This window comes from Chaetodon auriga, chromosome 4 (genome assembly GCF_051107435.1).
Source record: "Chaetodon auriga isolate fChaAug3 chromosome 4, fChaAug3.hap1, whole genome shotgun sequence".
NCBI lineage: Eukaryota > Metazoa > Chordata > Actinopteri > Chaetodontiformes > Chaetodontidae > Chaetodon > Chaetodon auriga.
In genome coordinates, this window is record NC_135077.1 from 3258498 (window position 1) to 3277129 (window position 18632).

An 18632-nucleotide genomic window follows, 5' to 3' on the forward strand; every position below is an offset into this window, starting at 1 on the left:
GGGAGCAGCCTGCAGGTCTGGAACAGCAGCATCCTCTGACTTCTACAGCTCCCCTCAAACCAGCGCTGAAGCTCTGCAGCCGCCCCGCGCGCGCGCGCACACACACGCGCGCGCACACACACACACACACACACACACACACACACACATACACAGGGATTATGGTGACTTATTTATTGTAGGGTGTTTTTGTGCTAGAACTCATATTCCTGTGTTATTTCAGCGCTCGCGCTGCTTGGAAAAAGAAAGGCCTTGACACAACAAGAAGTCACACACGTGCTCTGAACGCCTGTTCGCCTCTCGGCCGGTTTCCCGTGAGAAAACAGGCGGAACAGCAAGCATGTTACTGAGTCGTCACATTCCCCCAGAGCTATGGAACGCATTTCGAGAAATACCGACTCTCCAACACACCCCTACCCCGTCTCCTCCATCACACACACACACACACACACACACACACACACACACACACACACACACACACACACACAAATCATATTCGTTTTCCACTTCCCTTTTTAAATTTCCATTGATAATATTGTGTTACAAGCCAACGCCCTTTAAAAATAGTTCATGAGTTGTAACCAGTGGTTTTATTCATAGTAAATAAATCATTCCCTGATGCTTTACAGATCAGTCATAAGCCAGTAATGAGGGTAACAACTTATTGGACCATATCACCTTTTATGCCTACTTCCTGGAAAAGGGCTGCAGAGGATGCAGACCAATAACTAAGAATAACTTACTGAGCATTTCTCAATGGATTACCAACATGTATACCTGCATCACTACCAAGTAAACACCAGCAAGTGGATTTGTCACAACCTGGCAACCCCAAATTTGTTCTTCTTGATGTTTTATAATTGATCTATAAGACATCAACATTTTCTACAACTTATAACCCCTTCATAAAAGCTGACTTTGCAGGAAGTGATACCACAAATGATAACGTGTCACTTACACAAATCATCCTGGGGTACTTTTTCTGCTATCAAACAAAAACTATGACAACATGTTCCTATGAATGTTTACTCCAGAGAAGAAAAGAAAAAGGACTGAAGCAGGGGAGAACAATCCCTCTACTGAATGACCCGACAGGTACGGTGATTTTCTACATTCCCCCTCTGTCTCTCTGCTCAAAGCACAACATAGTATCTGTACCACCAATGCATTTCCCCCAGTCCATGGACTAGAAAAAGATGCATTTTCACCATTAACATAATTGACGCCCTGCAGATCTGGAGCTGCAGTTGGAGTCAGACTTGAGTCTAATCTTGTCACCACAGCAGAGGAAGTCTGAGCTGCTGATGTGCCGTTTGACCCCATGTGCTCCTTCACCATGTGAAGTATTTACAGAGCAGCAGAGCCTCTGACCTGCTCCCTTATCCCCCCTGCCGTCACCTGGCTCTTCTCAAGCAGCCTGACAGGAGGAACGCTCCGTCTGTCTACACACTGCTTCCTCATGGAGCCACACACACATTCCTCGATCTCTAATTTCAGTCTTCATGACCTTTGTTTCCTCACTACTCACACACAGCGCACTCCTCTCTCTTTTTTAAAGCTTTTATTTACCCACGAGGGGTCAACGGAGTAGCTCTCAACTGGATCTGTTGGGAGGTTAAGTGCCTTGCTCAAGGGAAGCTCGTAGGAGGAAGATCATCTCTCATGCTGCTCACAGCATTGACAACTTCATACTGAAGAGAGCAGTAAGTACAGAAGCAGTGAAACTGCAAACTGGTTTTCAGGCTGACTGGCTGCTGCTCCGAGCTTCAATACATGAGGGAAGTCAGAGGGAAATGTTGGCACATCAAAGTGGATTTTTTTTTTTTTAATTACAGATTACAATTTGAGAAGCTAATTAGCTTTAGCAAAGGGTGGCCTTTGGCTATCTCACTCGCTAGCTCTTAAAGGTCCTGTGTGTGGGATTTAGTGGCATCGAGCACTGAGTTTGCAGACTGCAACCAATTGAATATCCCTCGCCTCACTCTTCCCTGTGGTGGCTGCAAAAAACACGAAAGGCACTCTCTACAGCCAGTTTTTGATTTGTTCGTTCTGGCTTACCATAGAAACACGGCAGTACAGAGGATCCACTCCGTCAGTAGATATAAGGCTCATTCTAAGGTAACAAAAACACAACGATTCGTTTTCAGTGATTATACAGTAATGACAACTATGACACATTATGTTCCATTTCCGCCGATAAAAATCCTCCACACAGGATTAGCTGTCCTGCTTTAGCTGTTTAGTTGACCTTCTCTCTGTGATATTACATGCTGTTCTTAAAAATCATACAATTGTACGGTACAATAATTGTTTATATGAAAAATCAGATGCCAAGAAGTAAGATTCTGGTCTTAATTCAACTTCAACAAAAATATGCAGTTAATGTACTTGGCATTTGTCAGACAGTGTCTCCTTTCAGTGAGAGACACTCACATATTTTACCTGTAGACTGAGAGCAAGATGTTGAAACTAAGGAATGCGGTTAAGTTCCAGGTGAATGAAAAAGCCTTCAGTGTCTGACCTCTGTTAGCTCTCTTCACCCAAACACACCTAATTCTTATCTCTTTCTCTTATCAGCTGCACTTGCAGAGAACACGCAGCTGTCAGTGCAAGCGTGTGTGTGTGCATTTTGTTTCCACACACATGCAGGTTTATTTGACCAGCCAGGGCAAGCAGGCTCCAGGGTCAGGGTCATTCATTTTGTGAGTGTGTGTGTGCTATCAGGTCTGATGTCTGCAGAGAGACTAAGTGTAAACACTGAGTAAAGCTCTGTTTACTCTCTTTCTGAGTCTCTTTCACGGATTCTCCATTAGAGCTCGCTCTGATCATCTACCAAGTGCTTCATCATGAGGGCAGAGTGGGTAAGAGAGACAGGATCTATTTAGACAGAGCGTGGTCTTACTTAAACATATCACTAAGGTTCCTTACATTCTCAAATATATGGCCTCCATTTGGTAGACATTTATCCAAAGCACCTTATCGCTCCGTGACTGCATACACGTTGAATACGAGTGGCCACAAATAACTGTCAAGCCTGCAGTTCACTCAAATCTTTAGCAGCAGGCATGGTGACGGTGTGAAGTGTAGGTATTCAGCACATGTCCAATAAAAAGATGTGATGAGGGATTAAAAAGCTCCAAAAATGTATTTAAGCACAGCAGTGATTTGAGTTCACTGCTAATGTCGCTATGCTAACATCCTCACAATGAAAATGTTGCCATGCTGATGTTTGACAGCTGTATCATTTTCACCGTCCTAGTTATCGTGTTAGCACGCTAACATTTGCTAATTATCGTTAGCTATCGTTATCGTTTGCTTATTATCGTATATGTTATTGTGGGCCTTTGAAGAGACAGAACAGGTCATTCTGAGGAAACCGATGATCACATTGATCAACAATGATCATTGGCTGCAGCCCCACTGCAAAGAATCCCATCTCTGAGGAAAAGCCCATCTCGTTTAAATGTTTGTGCAGAGAAACGCAGAGGGGGATCGGGGTCTACATGGAGACTGAGTGCTAAGTGGATGTGATATTTTTCTCAGCCTCTACAAAGCACTGTTCCGTGGGTGGCAGAGGCCTGGTGTTTTCACCTCAAACCCCAGGCTGAATCAGGCCCAAACAGTCCTGCTATTATCAAAAACAATGAATTCAAGCCGAACTTCTAATATGGTACACTGATTGTGTGCATTCACACCACTGTGCAACTACACGCTCAGTCTGTGATAACAAACAAAGGTAGTGAAAACAAAACTTTGGCAGAGTCGAAGACCCCTTTCAGTGTTTTTTACCGACACTACTGTTTCCCTACAAACTGCTGCGGCCAGATTTACAGTAAGGCCGACCGCGTCGCCGACCCAGGAAACACCGCGGGAGATTTTGTGGGGAAAGGTCTGTTTACCTCTGGGCAGAAAAACTCCACACTCTGTGAGGTAAAATAAACTCTGTGTGTATGTGTTTACGCATCAGAACTGCGCTCTGTTAAAGAGGTTATTGTTCTTTAGATTTCATAATAGACCAAAGGAAAGAAAAACAAATATGCAGTATCCATGTTTGTACATTTGTAGCAGATGTGTGCGTGCATCTGATTTTGCACGGCTGCATTAGAGAAGACTGTTAAGAAATCAGTGAAGGATTCTGGTTAGAAAACATCCCATGGTTTATAACTTGAACCTTCTGTGATGATGCGCTCCCATCACTCCCTTCAAGTTCAACACGAGTCCAAGAATCCAGGTTAGCAAATACCAGCCTTAGTCCAGACAGGAGGAAGCGTCAAGCTGTGCTCAATCTACAGCGCACAAAGTCTCACAAATTAAAATGTTTTATCTGCTGTAGTTTATTTCACCTGAACAAACACCAAAGAGTAAAAATGAGTAACTGCACTCTGCAAAGAAAGAATCCAGCACATAGCCTGTACCTTTTCTGTACGCATTCAACAAATGTGCTGCATAAATAACCTTGTGTTGTCTCAGCAAACATGATATAATGTGTTAATTAGTGATCTTTAGAGGTGCTGGTGGGCTGATTTTGCTGCCTTTGGACAGAGCCAGGCTCGCTGCTTCCCTCTGTTTCCAGTCTTTGTGCTTAGCCAAGCGTCTTCTGGCTATGACCTCCTATTTAATGGACAGATATGAGATTAGTATGGCTGTTCTCATTTAACAACAGTAACTATCTCAGTGCTGGGGTCCAGGTGTGAGGCAGAGAAAACAGGGCTGGGACGTACTGTTGTGCCTTTATCAGCCGCCCCGATGACTCTGCCAAGTAAAACTTTGAGAGTGTTTTCACATTCTTTCCCCACACGCAGCACACGTCTTTTAACACTCGAAACACATTAGAAACGCATCTTTCCTTTGTTTGGGTATTGTCTCTGTCCCACAGTTCTGTTCAGTCTTCCTGTTATCACCTGCCTATTCCTCAGTCCTCTGCACGCCTCTGAGCGGCCTGCTAACGCTGCGGGGCTCCTCGCCGTCGTCTCCGTCATCCTGAGCAGTCAGTTGAAATGGTGGTAATCTGTTCCTTCCTGTAGCTGCAAAGAGTTGAGGTTTTCCTCCAGAACACCTCCAGTCATGTCCTACAGATGAAACCACACACACACACACACACACACATTATAAGAAGAATCATTAAACTCTGCTTCGTCGTTTTAATGAAGGTACTGCTTCTCTTCAGGTTTAATAACGGAAAATGTACAAAGTTCATCAATGCATAAAAAAAGACTTGTGATTGTGATTGACTCCAGGTGTTTATGTGTGTGTGTGTGTGTGTGTGTGTGTGTGTCATAGAGAATGAGAGAGAGAGAGAGGGAGAGAATGATTGAGTCCAGGTCTCCGTGTCCTCTCAGTATGATTACGTCTCCCAATTCCCATAATTGAGCAATTAGTAGCCCCTGTAGGTGGGGTCACTCTGGATTTGATGTCTGAGTCTGGCGAGGTGGTAAATAGGTAAACAGTAATCTGGCTGCCAGAACACCTACATGTCCGTCAGTGTGCCTGTTATTGCACTTTAATAGAAAAAAAAAAAAGAGAGAGAGAGTGTCATAATGTTAAGAAAAGCTTAGCAACAGATAAGAGTTTTGGAGTACAAAACGTACAAAGCTTAACTCTGGCAAAAACATGAGATGTTTGTACAAGCACCATGTGATCAAAGATCAGGCTGCTGTCTCTCCCCATTTCCTGACTGCCTCCTGTGTGTGTGTGTGTGTGTGTGTGTGTTATGTCCTGTGCCGGGCACACACCCTTGATCATTATGTTGTTAACTTAGATTACAGACCTGAGGGACAGGCGGTCAGAAACAGCAAACATACAACACAAACACGCGTTGTGCTCACCAGTTTAACACAGATAATGAAAGGGGCGGAGGCGACTTTGTAGTGCACAACTGGGATTTTTGGCTTAGGTCTTTGCTGGAGGGATATCAACAGAGAGAGACACACAAAGCACATTGTTGGTCACAGCTTCACAGAAATCCAGCTCACTGGAAGTCAGTTGAATCATATCTTACAAAGGTTACAAAGCTCATATTCTTGGCTTGACGGCCCTGCAGCCCTGTTTGCACTGAATCACAGTAAACCCGTTTTATTTTGTCTCCAGGATGCTTGATCTCACCTTGGATTCCTCATATGTGTAAAAGCCTTTCTGGATCTTGTTCTCATCGACATCACAGAAAGCCTTCACCTGATAAACGAATCAGAACGGCAATGAAAGAGAAGGAGACTTTTTCCACCGCTTCTATCCACCAACAGGCGGAAAACAGTAAAAAACAAAACTCATTTGGCCGGAGTCTCACATCCGACTGCAAGAGCTAGAGGCAGTGCACCTTCTTCTGATTGGTCGGGCTGAGGCATCGGTACAGCTTCCGGCCCTGTTTCCCAGCGTTCCATATGGTGAAGCTGTCCCATTGGCTGAGAACTCGCTCCTGCAGAAAGTCCACTCGCAGCTTCCAAATGGTTTCCCTGGAAACACAGGAGACGAGAGGAGGATGGACACAGAGGAGGCAGCAGACGTACAATCTGACACTCAGAGATGCTGTCTGTAAACCTCAGTCAGGACTGTTTGTGACACTTTGGTGTGGAAACACTGATTCATCTGGTCTCTTTTGTCTGAGCTCAGGACGCAGTGAGACGCACTCATGTATGCAGGTGACTAAAAATACGTAACTACAGCCAGGAGATCTTAGCTTAGCATAAAGACTGGAAAAAAACTGTAAGAGAGTTAGTCTGGCTCTGTCCACAAGTGACACAATCCACCTACCAGCATCTCTGTAAAAATGAACATTTCTTGGCTGGGACCGAGGACTTCCTGGAGTCTCTGCTGGTTGCCTCGCAACCTCTCAATGATGACAAGGCTACAGGGACTTAATGCGTACAGATATGAGGATGGTATCGATCGAACTATTGGCAAGAAATCACCGAATTTCCCAAAACTATTTCTTCAAAGGATGATTGCAGTTCATTACCATTCGGGTTTTAGTTTTGGCCATAATTTCTCTCAGTAACAAGACTGTACCTGCTGAGTAAATTCTCTAAAAAGATGCCTGACAAGGAAGTTGGACAAACTTATTTGAAGAGAAAATGAAGCCAAAAGTTGAAATTAGTACCCAAACTGTCCGCTGTAACCTTGCCTCAGCTTAATGTAACCCTGTGGTGTAACTTCGACTGAGTATACCTGCTATAGTTGTTGTATTGTATGCTTAGTTGTGCACACACTGTTTTCCTGAGCAAAGAATGATTATTACACACATTTCAGGTGCACTCACTTTCAGTTTGACCTCAAAATGAAGTAGTTTGAATTTGTCTAAATTGTTGGTTTGCTTACAGCCTGTCTGACCGTCTGCTCCAGATGTCGGCAACTGATGAGCACAACGTCATCACAGCTGAGAGAAATGAAAGACATAACTACATTAAAACTTAATCTGAAAAGTCCTTTCCAGCATCAGACGATAATCTTCTCCTTAAATTTATTTTGCAAAAGCATTTACTGCATTTCTGAGTTTTCATGAACTGTAGTCTGTTTTTTTTTGTGCCTGTCTTAAATTAGCCTGTTTTCCTCTTGCCTGCACCTTGACTGATATGCACAGCTGTACACAGGCCTCTCTCTCTCTCTCTCTCTCTCACACACACACACACACACACACACACACACACCTTTACACTCAGATATATGTCTTCACGCTCTGCTCAGGCTCATAACTCCTTCCTCCTCCCTCCATTACACGCACACACAGGCATGCACTGATATTGAGTGATTGTATGGACACATGCACAGGAGGTGCTGCACTCTCATCTCCTGACATCAGCGTCTTACTGGGTCTAACAGTGGGCCTCACACGACAAACAAACCCAAACCCTCCACCACGGCGGCGTGCGGGTGGTCTCCACATTGCTTTTCTGTACATTCACTATACAGGCTTTGATTCTAAGACATGGCAGAAACATGGCGGAGCTTCACTGTAAACTCAGTCCGTATACACACACTGAAGCCTTCATCCTCCTGATACCCTGCAGATCAAAAGGCAAACACACTTTCACGCACTCTGGTGTAGACTCACATACACACACTCACATTTATAAACACAGCCTTTGTGTGTTCAGAAGCCTCTGCTCAGTTACTCTTTGGCACCATCTTAACTCTTTTTAAAACACACTTCTCACCTCGCTGACAGAGCCGCTACAATTACGTGTGTGTGTGTGTGTGTGTGTGTGAGAGAGAGAGAGAGAGAGGAAGAAAGAAGATGAAGGTTTCATCTGACTAAAGAGAGGAAGTAGGTAGGCTGTGATGGGAAGGGGTGATAAGAAATGGGGGAGAGTGGAAAGTAGGCAAGGCGAGCTTGAAATAGGCCTCCAAAAATAGAGAGATGATAGATGAAGACAGAGAGGAGGATGATGGGTGAAGGAGTGCGTCAACGCGGCCAGATATACGAGTAGTGGACAGACGCAGGGGAGGAAGGAAGGAAGGTAGGAGGAAAGGAAGGAGGGATAACAGGAAAGAGAGGATGAAAGAGAGGTGGTGTGGGAGGGAGGCAGGAAAAGACCTTCTCCCTTTTTAAGTTTTGAGGCACACACACACACACACACACACACACACACACACACACACACACACACACACACCTGCAGACACGACATGACCTTGAAAAAGCACAGGCAGCAGCAGGGGTGTCAGATCCTTCAGACACACACACACACACACACACACACACACACACACACACATTCCACAGAGGGAAGAAAACAAGTTGAAATTCCTGATTTATTTGCTGGGAAAGTTTCCGGAATTCACGAAACATTCTGAAAATCTCACGATTACGAAAACATGCCTCTGTGTGTGTTTTTGTGTGTGTATATTAGTGTGTGAGAGTAGTGAGAAAATCTGGGATGCCAGTGGGCAGCTGTGAGTAGGTGGTGGATCAACACTGTGTCCAAGTGTGTGTGTGTGTGTGTGTGTGTGGGACTGACTCCGTTACAGAGTGTGTGGTGGCCTTCTCGTGGTAACGGTACACCAGCAGGCACTGGTCCACTCTGGCCACACCCCCTCCTTGACGAAGACTCTGGTAGAAGAAGAGCAGGTCCTCCGGGACTCCCTGGAGAGGAGGAGGTGGAATAATGTTTGTAGTTGACAATCAATCACTGTAATACATTAATATATTAGATGTTTTAGTGGCTGACAGCTCGGCCGAGTTCAGGCAGGATTTTATCAGCCTACAGGTGCGACTGGTTCAGTGTTTGCTGATGGAGGCTTTGGGAACAGTTAACTCTCACCTTGCCTCCCTCGTCGAACGCTCCGACCTTCAGGAACCAGCTCCTTGAGCAGAACCATGTCGGCATGATGACTGTGGGCCCGTGAGACGTGAACACCTGAGACACAGCAGGTGAGACTGTAACGCAGAACATTTGAACACATGCAATCCAGAAATCACGTCGTCAGTCATAAAATGCTCTGATTTGTGGACACAAAGCAAGTGTGCTCTCCCTCTCGCTCACACTCACACACACACACACACACACACACACACACACACACACACACACACACACAGTGCTGGAAACTTATTTCAGCTGAACTGTAAAGAAAAAGGAACTTCCAGTCTTGTTGGAGAACATGACATCTGCATCAGCTAAAACCGGCCCCGTTTGGATTTCAAGAGCAAACAGCCAAACGGAGAAGGACTCTGAATACGTTAACTTCTGATCCTGCAAACAAAGCAGGTTAGAGTGCAGCCACGTGTGCGCTCGTCCAGAAGTGTGCGCTTCCTGAAGTGTGCGGGGGAAGGATGCACACTTCCATCCTCTCGCACATGATCTTTGACTAATGAGCGTGTTTTGGCTTCTCCTTCTCTTTCTAACCACGACCTCGTTAATACACGAGGACCACAGTACAGCCTTTATATTTCTGTCTCTCTTTACTCCCGCCTCATGCCCGCTCCCCTCTCTGGACACCCACCCCTCCTTGTTCCTCCTCTCCTGTGTGTGTGTGTGTGTGTGTGTGAGGGTGAGGGTGTGTTTTGTACGGCAGTGTTTTTGCATTTTCAATCTGAGGGTCATTCCACGTTGATCTGTCCAACTACGTCACTGTGTTTCACATGCTGTGTGTACATGTGTGTGTGCATGAGGATGCCATTGTTCTTGGTTGAAGTGGAATACTACTGCATAACTGAAAGGCCTCACAGATGAAGAAAATTGTGAAAAACATCTGGATTCAGCCAGTCAAACAGCTGGACAGAATCTTGTGTGTGTGTGTGTGTGTGTGTGTGTGTGTGTGTGTGTGTGTGTGTGTGTGCGTGCGTGTCCGCCTCCGTTCAACTCCTCTCCCTTCTGTTGTAATATTGCAACATTTTGCAGATGTAGGCTGCAGCCAAAAGCATGAATAAGAGGAATAAGAATGAGTTCTGGGAAACCAGGGGACAGCGAGAGGGAGCGAGTCGGTGTGGATGTCAGAAATCAGCGGGGTCGGGCAGGTTTGGGATGACCGTGTCTAATGTCCTACAGATGGACGCTCAGGTTCCAGCTCTGGATCAAGTTAAACGAGCTCCACCCTGAGTAAATCTCTGGTTGTAACTCAGTTAGATTCTGTTTCTTTTACCTAGAAACTGAAAGTAAAGGCAGATAAAGTGAAGAAAGAGAAGGGGAGGGAAAAGGGAGCCCGCAGAATCAATGCATGATCTCATTCTCATGCTCCATGAAACTTAATATCATATAAATATCCTGGAATGTCTGCTAAGGAGTTATGCAGACTCTCTCTCCGTGTGTGTGTGTGTGTGTGTGTGTGTGTGTGTGTGTGTCAGAGAGAGAGTGGGTCCAGGTTGTCTTGTATCCATGGTGACAGTATGTTTTGTTCAGACAGGAACAGTTGACTTCCATCTCTACATAAATAGAAATGCTGCCACTGGTTTCATGTTTATTTCAGGGCTCAGTTATCGTTTAATGACTAATGTGTTGATTCAATGTGGTCAAAGTAAACAGATTAGCTGTAAAGGTGGAATAAAAAGATTTTCACTCAGTAACACCTTTAACTAGTTTATATCCATATAAATTTTTGTGGCGTGTAAAATGTCTAAACATCATCATCATCAGTCTCGCTGAACGCAGTCTGATTCTGCAGTGTATTATTGACTGTAGTACCGCGTTAGCAAGACTACACGACGCCAACGTAGGAGAACGTTATCAGTCATTTTTGGGCCATAAAGTGATTTCTTCTGAAATCCAATCTGGTGCAGATGTTAATAGTGAGCCTTTAAATTCTGCACATGGATTTGTTGACAGTAAAAGCAGAATAGCTGCTGTTTTCAGTGATGTTAACAACGTTCCAGAGCAACAGGCGCTGTACTGTATGTAAACATGTCGACCGCAGGATCAGCTGAAACAGAACCAGTCTTCAAAATGGGCTTTTCCACTGCCAACAGTTTCCAGTATGGACTGCCCTGAGCAGACAGCTGGTGGTGCGACCTGCTTCCTCTGCTGGGACTGAGGTGGACGGAGAGGTCGGGAGTGATGCTGCACCCTCCTTCCAGTCTACTACCACATTTCCGTGGAAACTGCGGACGGCAGGTACGTATCCTGTTTCTGTCTGACCTGGTGGCTGCCTGGCACATGACCTCTCCCACACACACTAACACAGCACATTCACAGGCACAGCGTGTGTGTCCAAACGCACACTCTGTACCAGGCTGTGGGTATTTACCTGCGTGATGAGCTGATCCTGAGTTATTGTGTTGATCCAGCGAGTGTAACGCTCTGTGGACCCCTCTGGAAGCCTCCGAACTTTACAGCCAATCAGCTGTCACGAAAGCACACATACACCATATACGTCAGCTGTGGCTCTGGTAACTTGTCATGGGAAATTTCTAGACATTTTACATGCAATTCACGATTAATCAAGAACATATAGCCCTTTTTTACATGTTTGACACATACAGAGGAGAGAGGTTACACAGGACTGAATAACAAACCAGAGAACCTCATTTTTATCCAGAATCATAAACTGTTACAGCCGTCACAGAAAGGCAGGTTGTTTGTGCAGGGCAGCAGTCCTGCTGTCTCCATGCTGTCTCCCTCACTTCCCTCACACACACGACCTTTAACCTCTGACCTGGCAGGCCACAGAAAGCATCAACACCGGATACTCACGCTGCTCTGCATGCCAACTGCATGGAAACACACACACGCACACACGCACATGCTAACTGTTGCAAACAACATGAATATTTTTGATTTTTAGGGAGGGACCAGTCAGAACGAAAGAGAGAAAGGGAAGAGGGGGGAGAAAAGTGAGGAGAAAAGAAAGGGCGGAGGGGTGAAGGCAGAGAGCAACAGAGAGGGAAGGAAGTGAGTAAGCAAATGCTTGAGGGAGAACTTACTGAGTTTGGGTGGAGGAGAGACGCCTCATACTGCAGACGAACTCTTTCAGGCAACATAACATCATCCTGGAGAACAAAAATATAAATTCAAAAGTTTCTGTGGTCAGTACTCAGCATCAAGTGACATCAGGATCAGTATAAATATATATAATATAAAGTGTTTTCATGGCTAGGAGGTCTATTTATCTGTCAAACTCTCCATCTATAGACAGATAGTTTATTAAACTAACTTTATTAATCTGACAGGAAATAGCAGTGTTACAGCAGTTACTTCATACAAATCACAAAAAACAAATGAGGTGAGTGAGAAACAAGTACCATTAAAATGCCAAATTACAAAAAAATAGCTAAAATATACGAAAGAAAATCAGAAAATTTTGAATAGAGACACAAAAACATGACTAAAGAAAGATAACTTACAGCTGTAATACTCTTCAACTTATACCACACAAAGCAGGTAAAAACAACATTATTTTCATGGGTTTTGTGGGAATAAAGAAGGCTGATGCACAGAGAAGACAAAAAGAGACAAAAAGACAAAATGGGAAGTTAAAAGTTGAAATGTAAATTTAAGGTTTTAGAGGAAAAAGCGCAGCAGGTTATGATCAGCGTGATCAGCACAACACAAACAAATGTAAGAGAACAAATGTCAGAAGTTGATTGTTTTCTGAGAAAGGAAAGAGATGGAAACCTCATTTCCATCAAGTCTTTCATTCTGGCAACAACCCATTAGCAGAAACGAGTCTCCGATACACTGCATGACTCTGAACGGAGGTCAGATTTAGATGTTGTGGCCTTTGATTTGTAGTTTTGACAATTTGAGCCTTCAGACAAGCAGCTACAAAGACAGAGCTGCCATTCATATGAAAATGCACACAAAAACACGTGTATTTCAAATGCGGCTCTGAGCCCATTAGTTCTGTGTTCTGACAGTTCTGTCAAACAGTCGCTGAGCCGCTGAGGTCTGCGTGTCAATGTGCAGCCTGGATATTTAGACAAAACAATATGAACTAATTACGTTTGACTCACTACTGTATGTGTTATGGAAGACATCTGGAAAATGAAATGAAACATGCTCTGACTGACACACACACACACACACACACACAGAGACACACACACACACACACACACACACACACACACACACACTACTTACCGCATCCTGAAAGCACAAGTACTTTCCACAACTCTGATATATTGCCTGATTCTTTGCATATCCCACTGAAAGACAAAAGAACATTGTATGTTTATGTGTGTATGTGTGTGTGTGTGTGTGTGTGTGTGTGTGCGCGCGCACACACATATTGTCATTTGACAAAGCCAGAAAATGTAACATGACACTGTGAGGCCATGCCAGTCACACACAGGAGGGAGGAAGTCCACCACAGTGGCTATCATGCTGTGTTATCTTTGTCAAACATAATTGTTCCCCGATTGATCAGAAGAATATAAAACTACACCATGAACTATTGAAACTAAACACAAAGCTTCTTAATTTTGCTCCCCAGCAAAACATTTTCCCAGTCTTGTTGATAGAGTGACAGAATGATCTCCTGTTGATTTCTGAAATGATTTGTTGAACCAACCAAAACAGGCAATGCAAATATGTCAGACTAAACTCACTGAATTACGAGCATTTTCAAAGTTCTGCAGAGTTCATGGCCATTTTTGCCCGAAAAATAACTGAACTGATAACTGATCAGTTCCTTCTGTTTGTCTGTTACTTCATTCAGTCAATCTGGCTTCACATATAAAATGAACCTTCCAAAGTCATTGTTTGACAAGATAATCCAGGCGGGACTGGAACTTATTTGCTGATAAACAACCTAAAGATCTCCTGACCTCCTCTGGGTTGTGTGGAGTCGTGTCCAGCGATCACTAGTGAGATGCCCCTGGCCTCCAGCCTCTCTCTCCAAGCCTCCACCACTTTCCTAGAGTCATCCTAAAGAACACACACACACACACACACACACACACACACAGAAATCCGACTGAACTCATATTCTGAAACAAATGACATATTCACATGTGTAAACAGGCAAACAAACTCACAGTGCTTGCGTCGTCAAAGACAGAGAGCTCCATGGTTCCAGTGAAGTCTTGGTGCAGCACAGCCTGCAGACATTCATCCAGCCAGCAGGATGCATTGTACACTGGCATGACAATACTCTGAGCCCAGAAAGCACAGAGAGGGATTTTACAGTCAGTGCAGCTAAGTTACGCACAAACAAGCAGCCAAGAATAACTAATCAGATCCCATACACAATCAATTCTGGAGTTAATTTGCCAAAATGTATAAAACTGCTACAGTGACACGTCTTAAAGATGATCTGTGATAGATCTGAAACTGTTTACACTACGGTGCACAGAAATAAATCATCAGGTTAATTTAACAATAGGTGAATGAACAGTCTGTCAGTGTTTTGAAGAACACCTCGTTTCCACGTGCAGCATCCAAAAACTGCCCCTTCAGATCAGTACATCTCTGTTAGCTGTGCTCGGGCGTGTCAGCAGACCACCCACCACATCCACTGCCCTCCTCTCGTCCTCCTGCCCTCTCAACGGCGTCTCCGCTTCATTTCCCGTGGCACGGAGCCGCTTCGGTGGGTTCATGTCACCCCTCCGAGCCCCCCGGTCCCTCCGCTCCGAGAGTCCGCTTCTTATGTGGGCAACGAAACAGGAGTTAGCCGACGCCTAAACTCGGTTCAGCCGATTAAATAAGTCACGTAAGTACGGCTGACAACGATGGAGGTTTAGTCAGTCGGTGACGATGAGCGACCAACGGGAGCTGCACCTGAATAACTAATGTCCGTTCAGACATATTTTCAACTATTCTCTACATGAAATGGATCCACGTCAACAAAGGACGTCTCTTGAAAGGTGCTCTGTACATTTTAATGACGGTAAAAGCAGCAATTTTAGCAAAACGTGTGGTGAAACCTTCCCGCGTGGAGAACAGTGTCACAACTTCCGCAAACAATGGATTCCAGACAGCTATTGGCTCGTGTAAAACACGGACAGACACCGGATTCGCTGCAGCTCACTGTCAATCATGTGGAACAGTGACGTCTCCCACAGCGTGGCAAACAGCTTTCTGGCTCATCTGTGTGCGCTGGAAAAAGCAGTTTAGGCTTTCACTAAAAAGATCAAACATAATGTAGAATATTAACATCTGACAACATATGACAAATCATCATTCGTGCTTGATTAAGATTTATATATCCTTTGAAATATATTTATATTTTGTCTGGTCTTTCATGAATCTTTGTATTTTGGTTGTCAGTATTCATTATTTGGTCAAAAAGAATCTGAGTATAAGGGTCACTTGGAGGAAACTTTCCAAAGCTTTCAGCCACCTCTCATGGCCTTCATCAGCGGGTGGAGTTTGTTCAGCTCTCATGGGGATTGCTCACTTGTTCAGTGACCTAATTATGATATTTCGTTCATGTGGTAACAGCATGAAATGTATTGAGGGGTATACAGAATCAAATTGTTTCTTGTGAAACATATGCAAAATACTTACAAATGATTAAAACAACTATAGTTTATAAAACACAGTTTGTAATTGCTTAAACTGGAGTTTCAATAATGAGTTATCCCACCAGGACAACAACCCCTTATCGCTGCCTTATTCACAAGGACGACTACACTGTGATTCCTGTGATTTTTTTTTTTTTTTTTCCATTTTCACGTGAATATCAGGAGCTCTCTTTTTCTCTCTTTCCTTGTTTTGTTTGACACAGTGCAGCTCCGTGTGTTAACGTTGGCAGCGTGCAGCATGGGAGGTTTGTCTTGGTGAGCAGACAGAAAAACAGGATGGGCTGAAATATTGTTTTTGACCATCGTTTTCATTTTCTCTCCAAAAAGAAAGTCAATCAATTATGTGTGTGTGTCTGTGTGTGTGTGTGTACCCATGCATTACTCACATTGTGGGGACATAAATCTGTTTACACAGTCACTTTTGGGGACGAAATGCAGCCCCCCATAATGTCAATAATTAAAGTTTTTGGGTGAAGAGGTTTAGGTTAGGGTAATGTTAGGGGTAGGCAAGCAGTGGTTATGGTTATGGATAGGGTAAGTTTCCGTGTGTGTGTGTGTGTGTGTGTGTGTGTGTGTGTGTGTGTGTGTGTGTGCGTGTGTGTGTGTGCGTGTGTGTGTGTGTGTGTGTGTGTGGTTAAGTGCAGTCTCTTTAGCAGTATGTTTGTACTACTGTACCAGCTCCAGGTTTGGTGTCAGTAAGTGTGAGTCATTCTGAGTGATGTATTTAAATTTACTATGACCGTGGTTACTATAACAACTAAATGAAATAAACATCACAGCAGCTACACAGATGTAGTACGGATAATCCAACAGCTGAAGTCATGACCTGAGTCATCAAACATCAGTCATCAGGGGTTATACAATATATGAAATCCATCATACCCATTAGATCTACGGTACTTTCAGAGGACAGAAGGCCACCCTCTCCCCCATTATTGTCATATTAATCCTCGTTTGTTTTTTGCTAAATTGATATAATACGATTCACAAGCAATTAAAAAGACAAAAGCCTGGAGGGACATAAGCTGCTTAACTTCGATGTTGCCCACTTTCGAAACACATACACTCTCTTACCTCTGGCTAAAGTCCCAAGATATTTTTAATGAAGTGCTGAATTTTACTACACAGACACACAATCCTCCTTAATCAGGGCACCACTCAGACAGGATGGAGTGTAGAGAGTGAGCTGCAGAATAATTGTTCCCACATTGCAGCAGCATCTCGATCAGACAAAGCTAAATTTATCACTTTGAATGCGTCTTTAAATTGGATGAATGCCTCACTGCAGGCCAGGAACAACAGCTCGGGGGGGGGGGGGGGGGGGGGTAGACCAGGACCAAGATCAGGGATTATTCTCTCATGCCTGAGTACGTGATAAACGATATCAAGAGGGAATCTGGCCTGACGGTACAGATGCAACAGTGCCTACATGCTAAACGGGATCGCCAAGAGAAAGACTGTTTGTGTTACTGTCTGCTGAAACGCTGTGAAACTCCGGAGAAACCATCCATTTATCTTTGCAGGAGTATTGCACTGAGCCTGTGAGGCAAGCCAGATATTAATTTCTGACTCATAGAGACTGATCGTTGCAGACAGCCGTTCTTGATTAACCAAAAGTTAATTATATTACTCAGACATTTCAATCTTAGAGGTTCAGGACGAGGTTGCGAATTCCTCTGAGTCTGTTCTGACTGTGGCTGTGAAGTTCGTCCAGTTCCTTGCACAGCAGCTTCGCAGGGTCTCTGAACTGCTTTTGCAATAAAAAGTATTCTGCACTCGCTCTCACAACTGGTCTCACTATCAATCACTGCTGCCTGTTTATGTCCCTTCCTCCACCAAATCAACACCACATGGCGATGGTGCATTTCAAATGTGCACACAAGTTGAGTTACTGTATCTGGAGGTCGAGACTGCAGCTGTTGTCTGTTGTCTGATCTGTGATCAGACTGCACTTGATTTTGTTTGGACAGAAATGCCAGACATTAAAGAGAGGGGAAGTGCGCGAGTGTGTCTCGAGGTATGGGCATGATTGGATGTCCCGCGTTGTTTAGTTTAGCTTTGGTAATTGCCCGTATTTGACCTTTTGAGAGAATTTGTGATGGTTTTAATTTATCTTGAGCAGCAGCACATGCAGACACACACAGAGATAGGAGACATACAGTGCGTTGACAGCTGAGGATGGCAGGGGACACAGCAGGGCCTAAGGATGGCGAAATCAGACTTTCTATCATTTCAATACTTTGTCAGGGGCAAGAAATCTCCTCAACAACTGGCTGTACTGCAATGAAAATTTCCCCTTTGCAAGACTTTAGTGCATGACAATGTATCCGGAAAACTATATTTCCACGGTCCAAGGGATGGACGCATTAGTTTGATAATTCCTGAGGTAGAGCTGTTGTTTACAGTACTACGGCTTGGGACCTTACGTGTGTGTGCATGCTGGTTTACGTCGCTAACACCCACGTAGCTGTACGCATTTAGAATCCCAGGTGTAAAATATTATCAGGATTGATGATATAATTAGGAGTGAATAACAGGAGCAAAACCCTGTAGCGTGCCAAAGCAGTACACTGTGTCAATAACACCCCCTAGTGGCCAAAGAGCAAAACTGCTCATATCAACTCCATCCTCTCCTCAGCACTAACAACATTATGACAATGTGAAAGGGGTCACTAATAGAGACAAAGCTACAGAGAATTATCAGATGTATTTGCAGCTCACTTCCACTTTATACTTT

General features: G+C 44.2%; 1 protein-coding gene across 3 annotated transcripts; it reads right to left on the reverse strand.

Moving 5' to 3' along the window:
• Window positions 1–4317: 4317 nt before the first annotated feature.
• qtgal (queuosine-tRNA galactosyltransferase) lies at window positions 4318–15336 on the reverse strand. Of its 3 annotated transcripts, none has more exons than XM_076729385.1 (12): window positions 14879–15333; window positions 14408–14524; window positions 14198–14297; window positions 13512–13576; window positions 12353–12418; window positions 11677–11772; window positions 9258–9353; window positions 8955–9079; window positions 6317–6452; window positions 6106–6174; window positions 5829–5903; window positions 4318–5072 (listed from the first exon to the last, which is right to left on the reverse strand). In XM_076729385.1, the coding sequence occupies exons 1-12, from the start codon at window positions 14966–14968 to the stop codon at window positions 4992–4994; spliced, it is 1116 nt and encodes a 371-aa protein (XP_076585500.1). In that variant the 5' UTR covers window positions 14969–15333; the 3' UTR covers window positions 4318–4991. The 3 variants fall into 3 exon arrangements, 2 of the variants coding, with proteins under 2 accessions (XP_076585500.1, XP_076585501.1); XM_076729386.1 differs by having other exon boundaries at window positions 4326–5072; window positions 14790–15336; XR_013077112.1 differs by lacking the exon at window positions 4318–5072 and having other exon boundaries at window positions 5860–5903; window positions 6287–6452; window positions 14879–15101.
• Between the last annotated feature and the right edge of the window lie 3296 nt (window positions 15337–18632).

Bases quoted from the DNA above. Each gene is read 5' to 3' on its own strand.
- qtgal (XM_076729385.1), bottom strand. From the start codon at position 14,968: ATGAACCCACCGAAGCGGCTCCGTGCCACGGGAAATGAAGCGGAGACG. The intron at 11,773-12,352 runs GTAAGTTCTCCC...CTTTCGTGACAG, and splicing joins CTCTCCTCCACCCAAACTCA to CTGATTGGCTGTAAAGTTCG. The intron at 6,175-6,316 runs GTGCACTGCCTC...TTCGTTTATCAG, and splicing joins GCCCGACCAATCAGAAGAAG to GTGAAGGCTTTCTGTGATGT.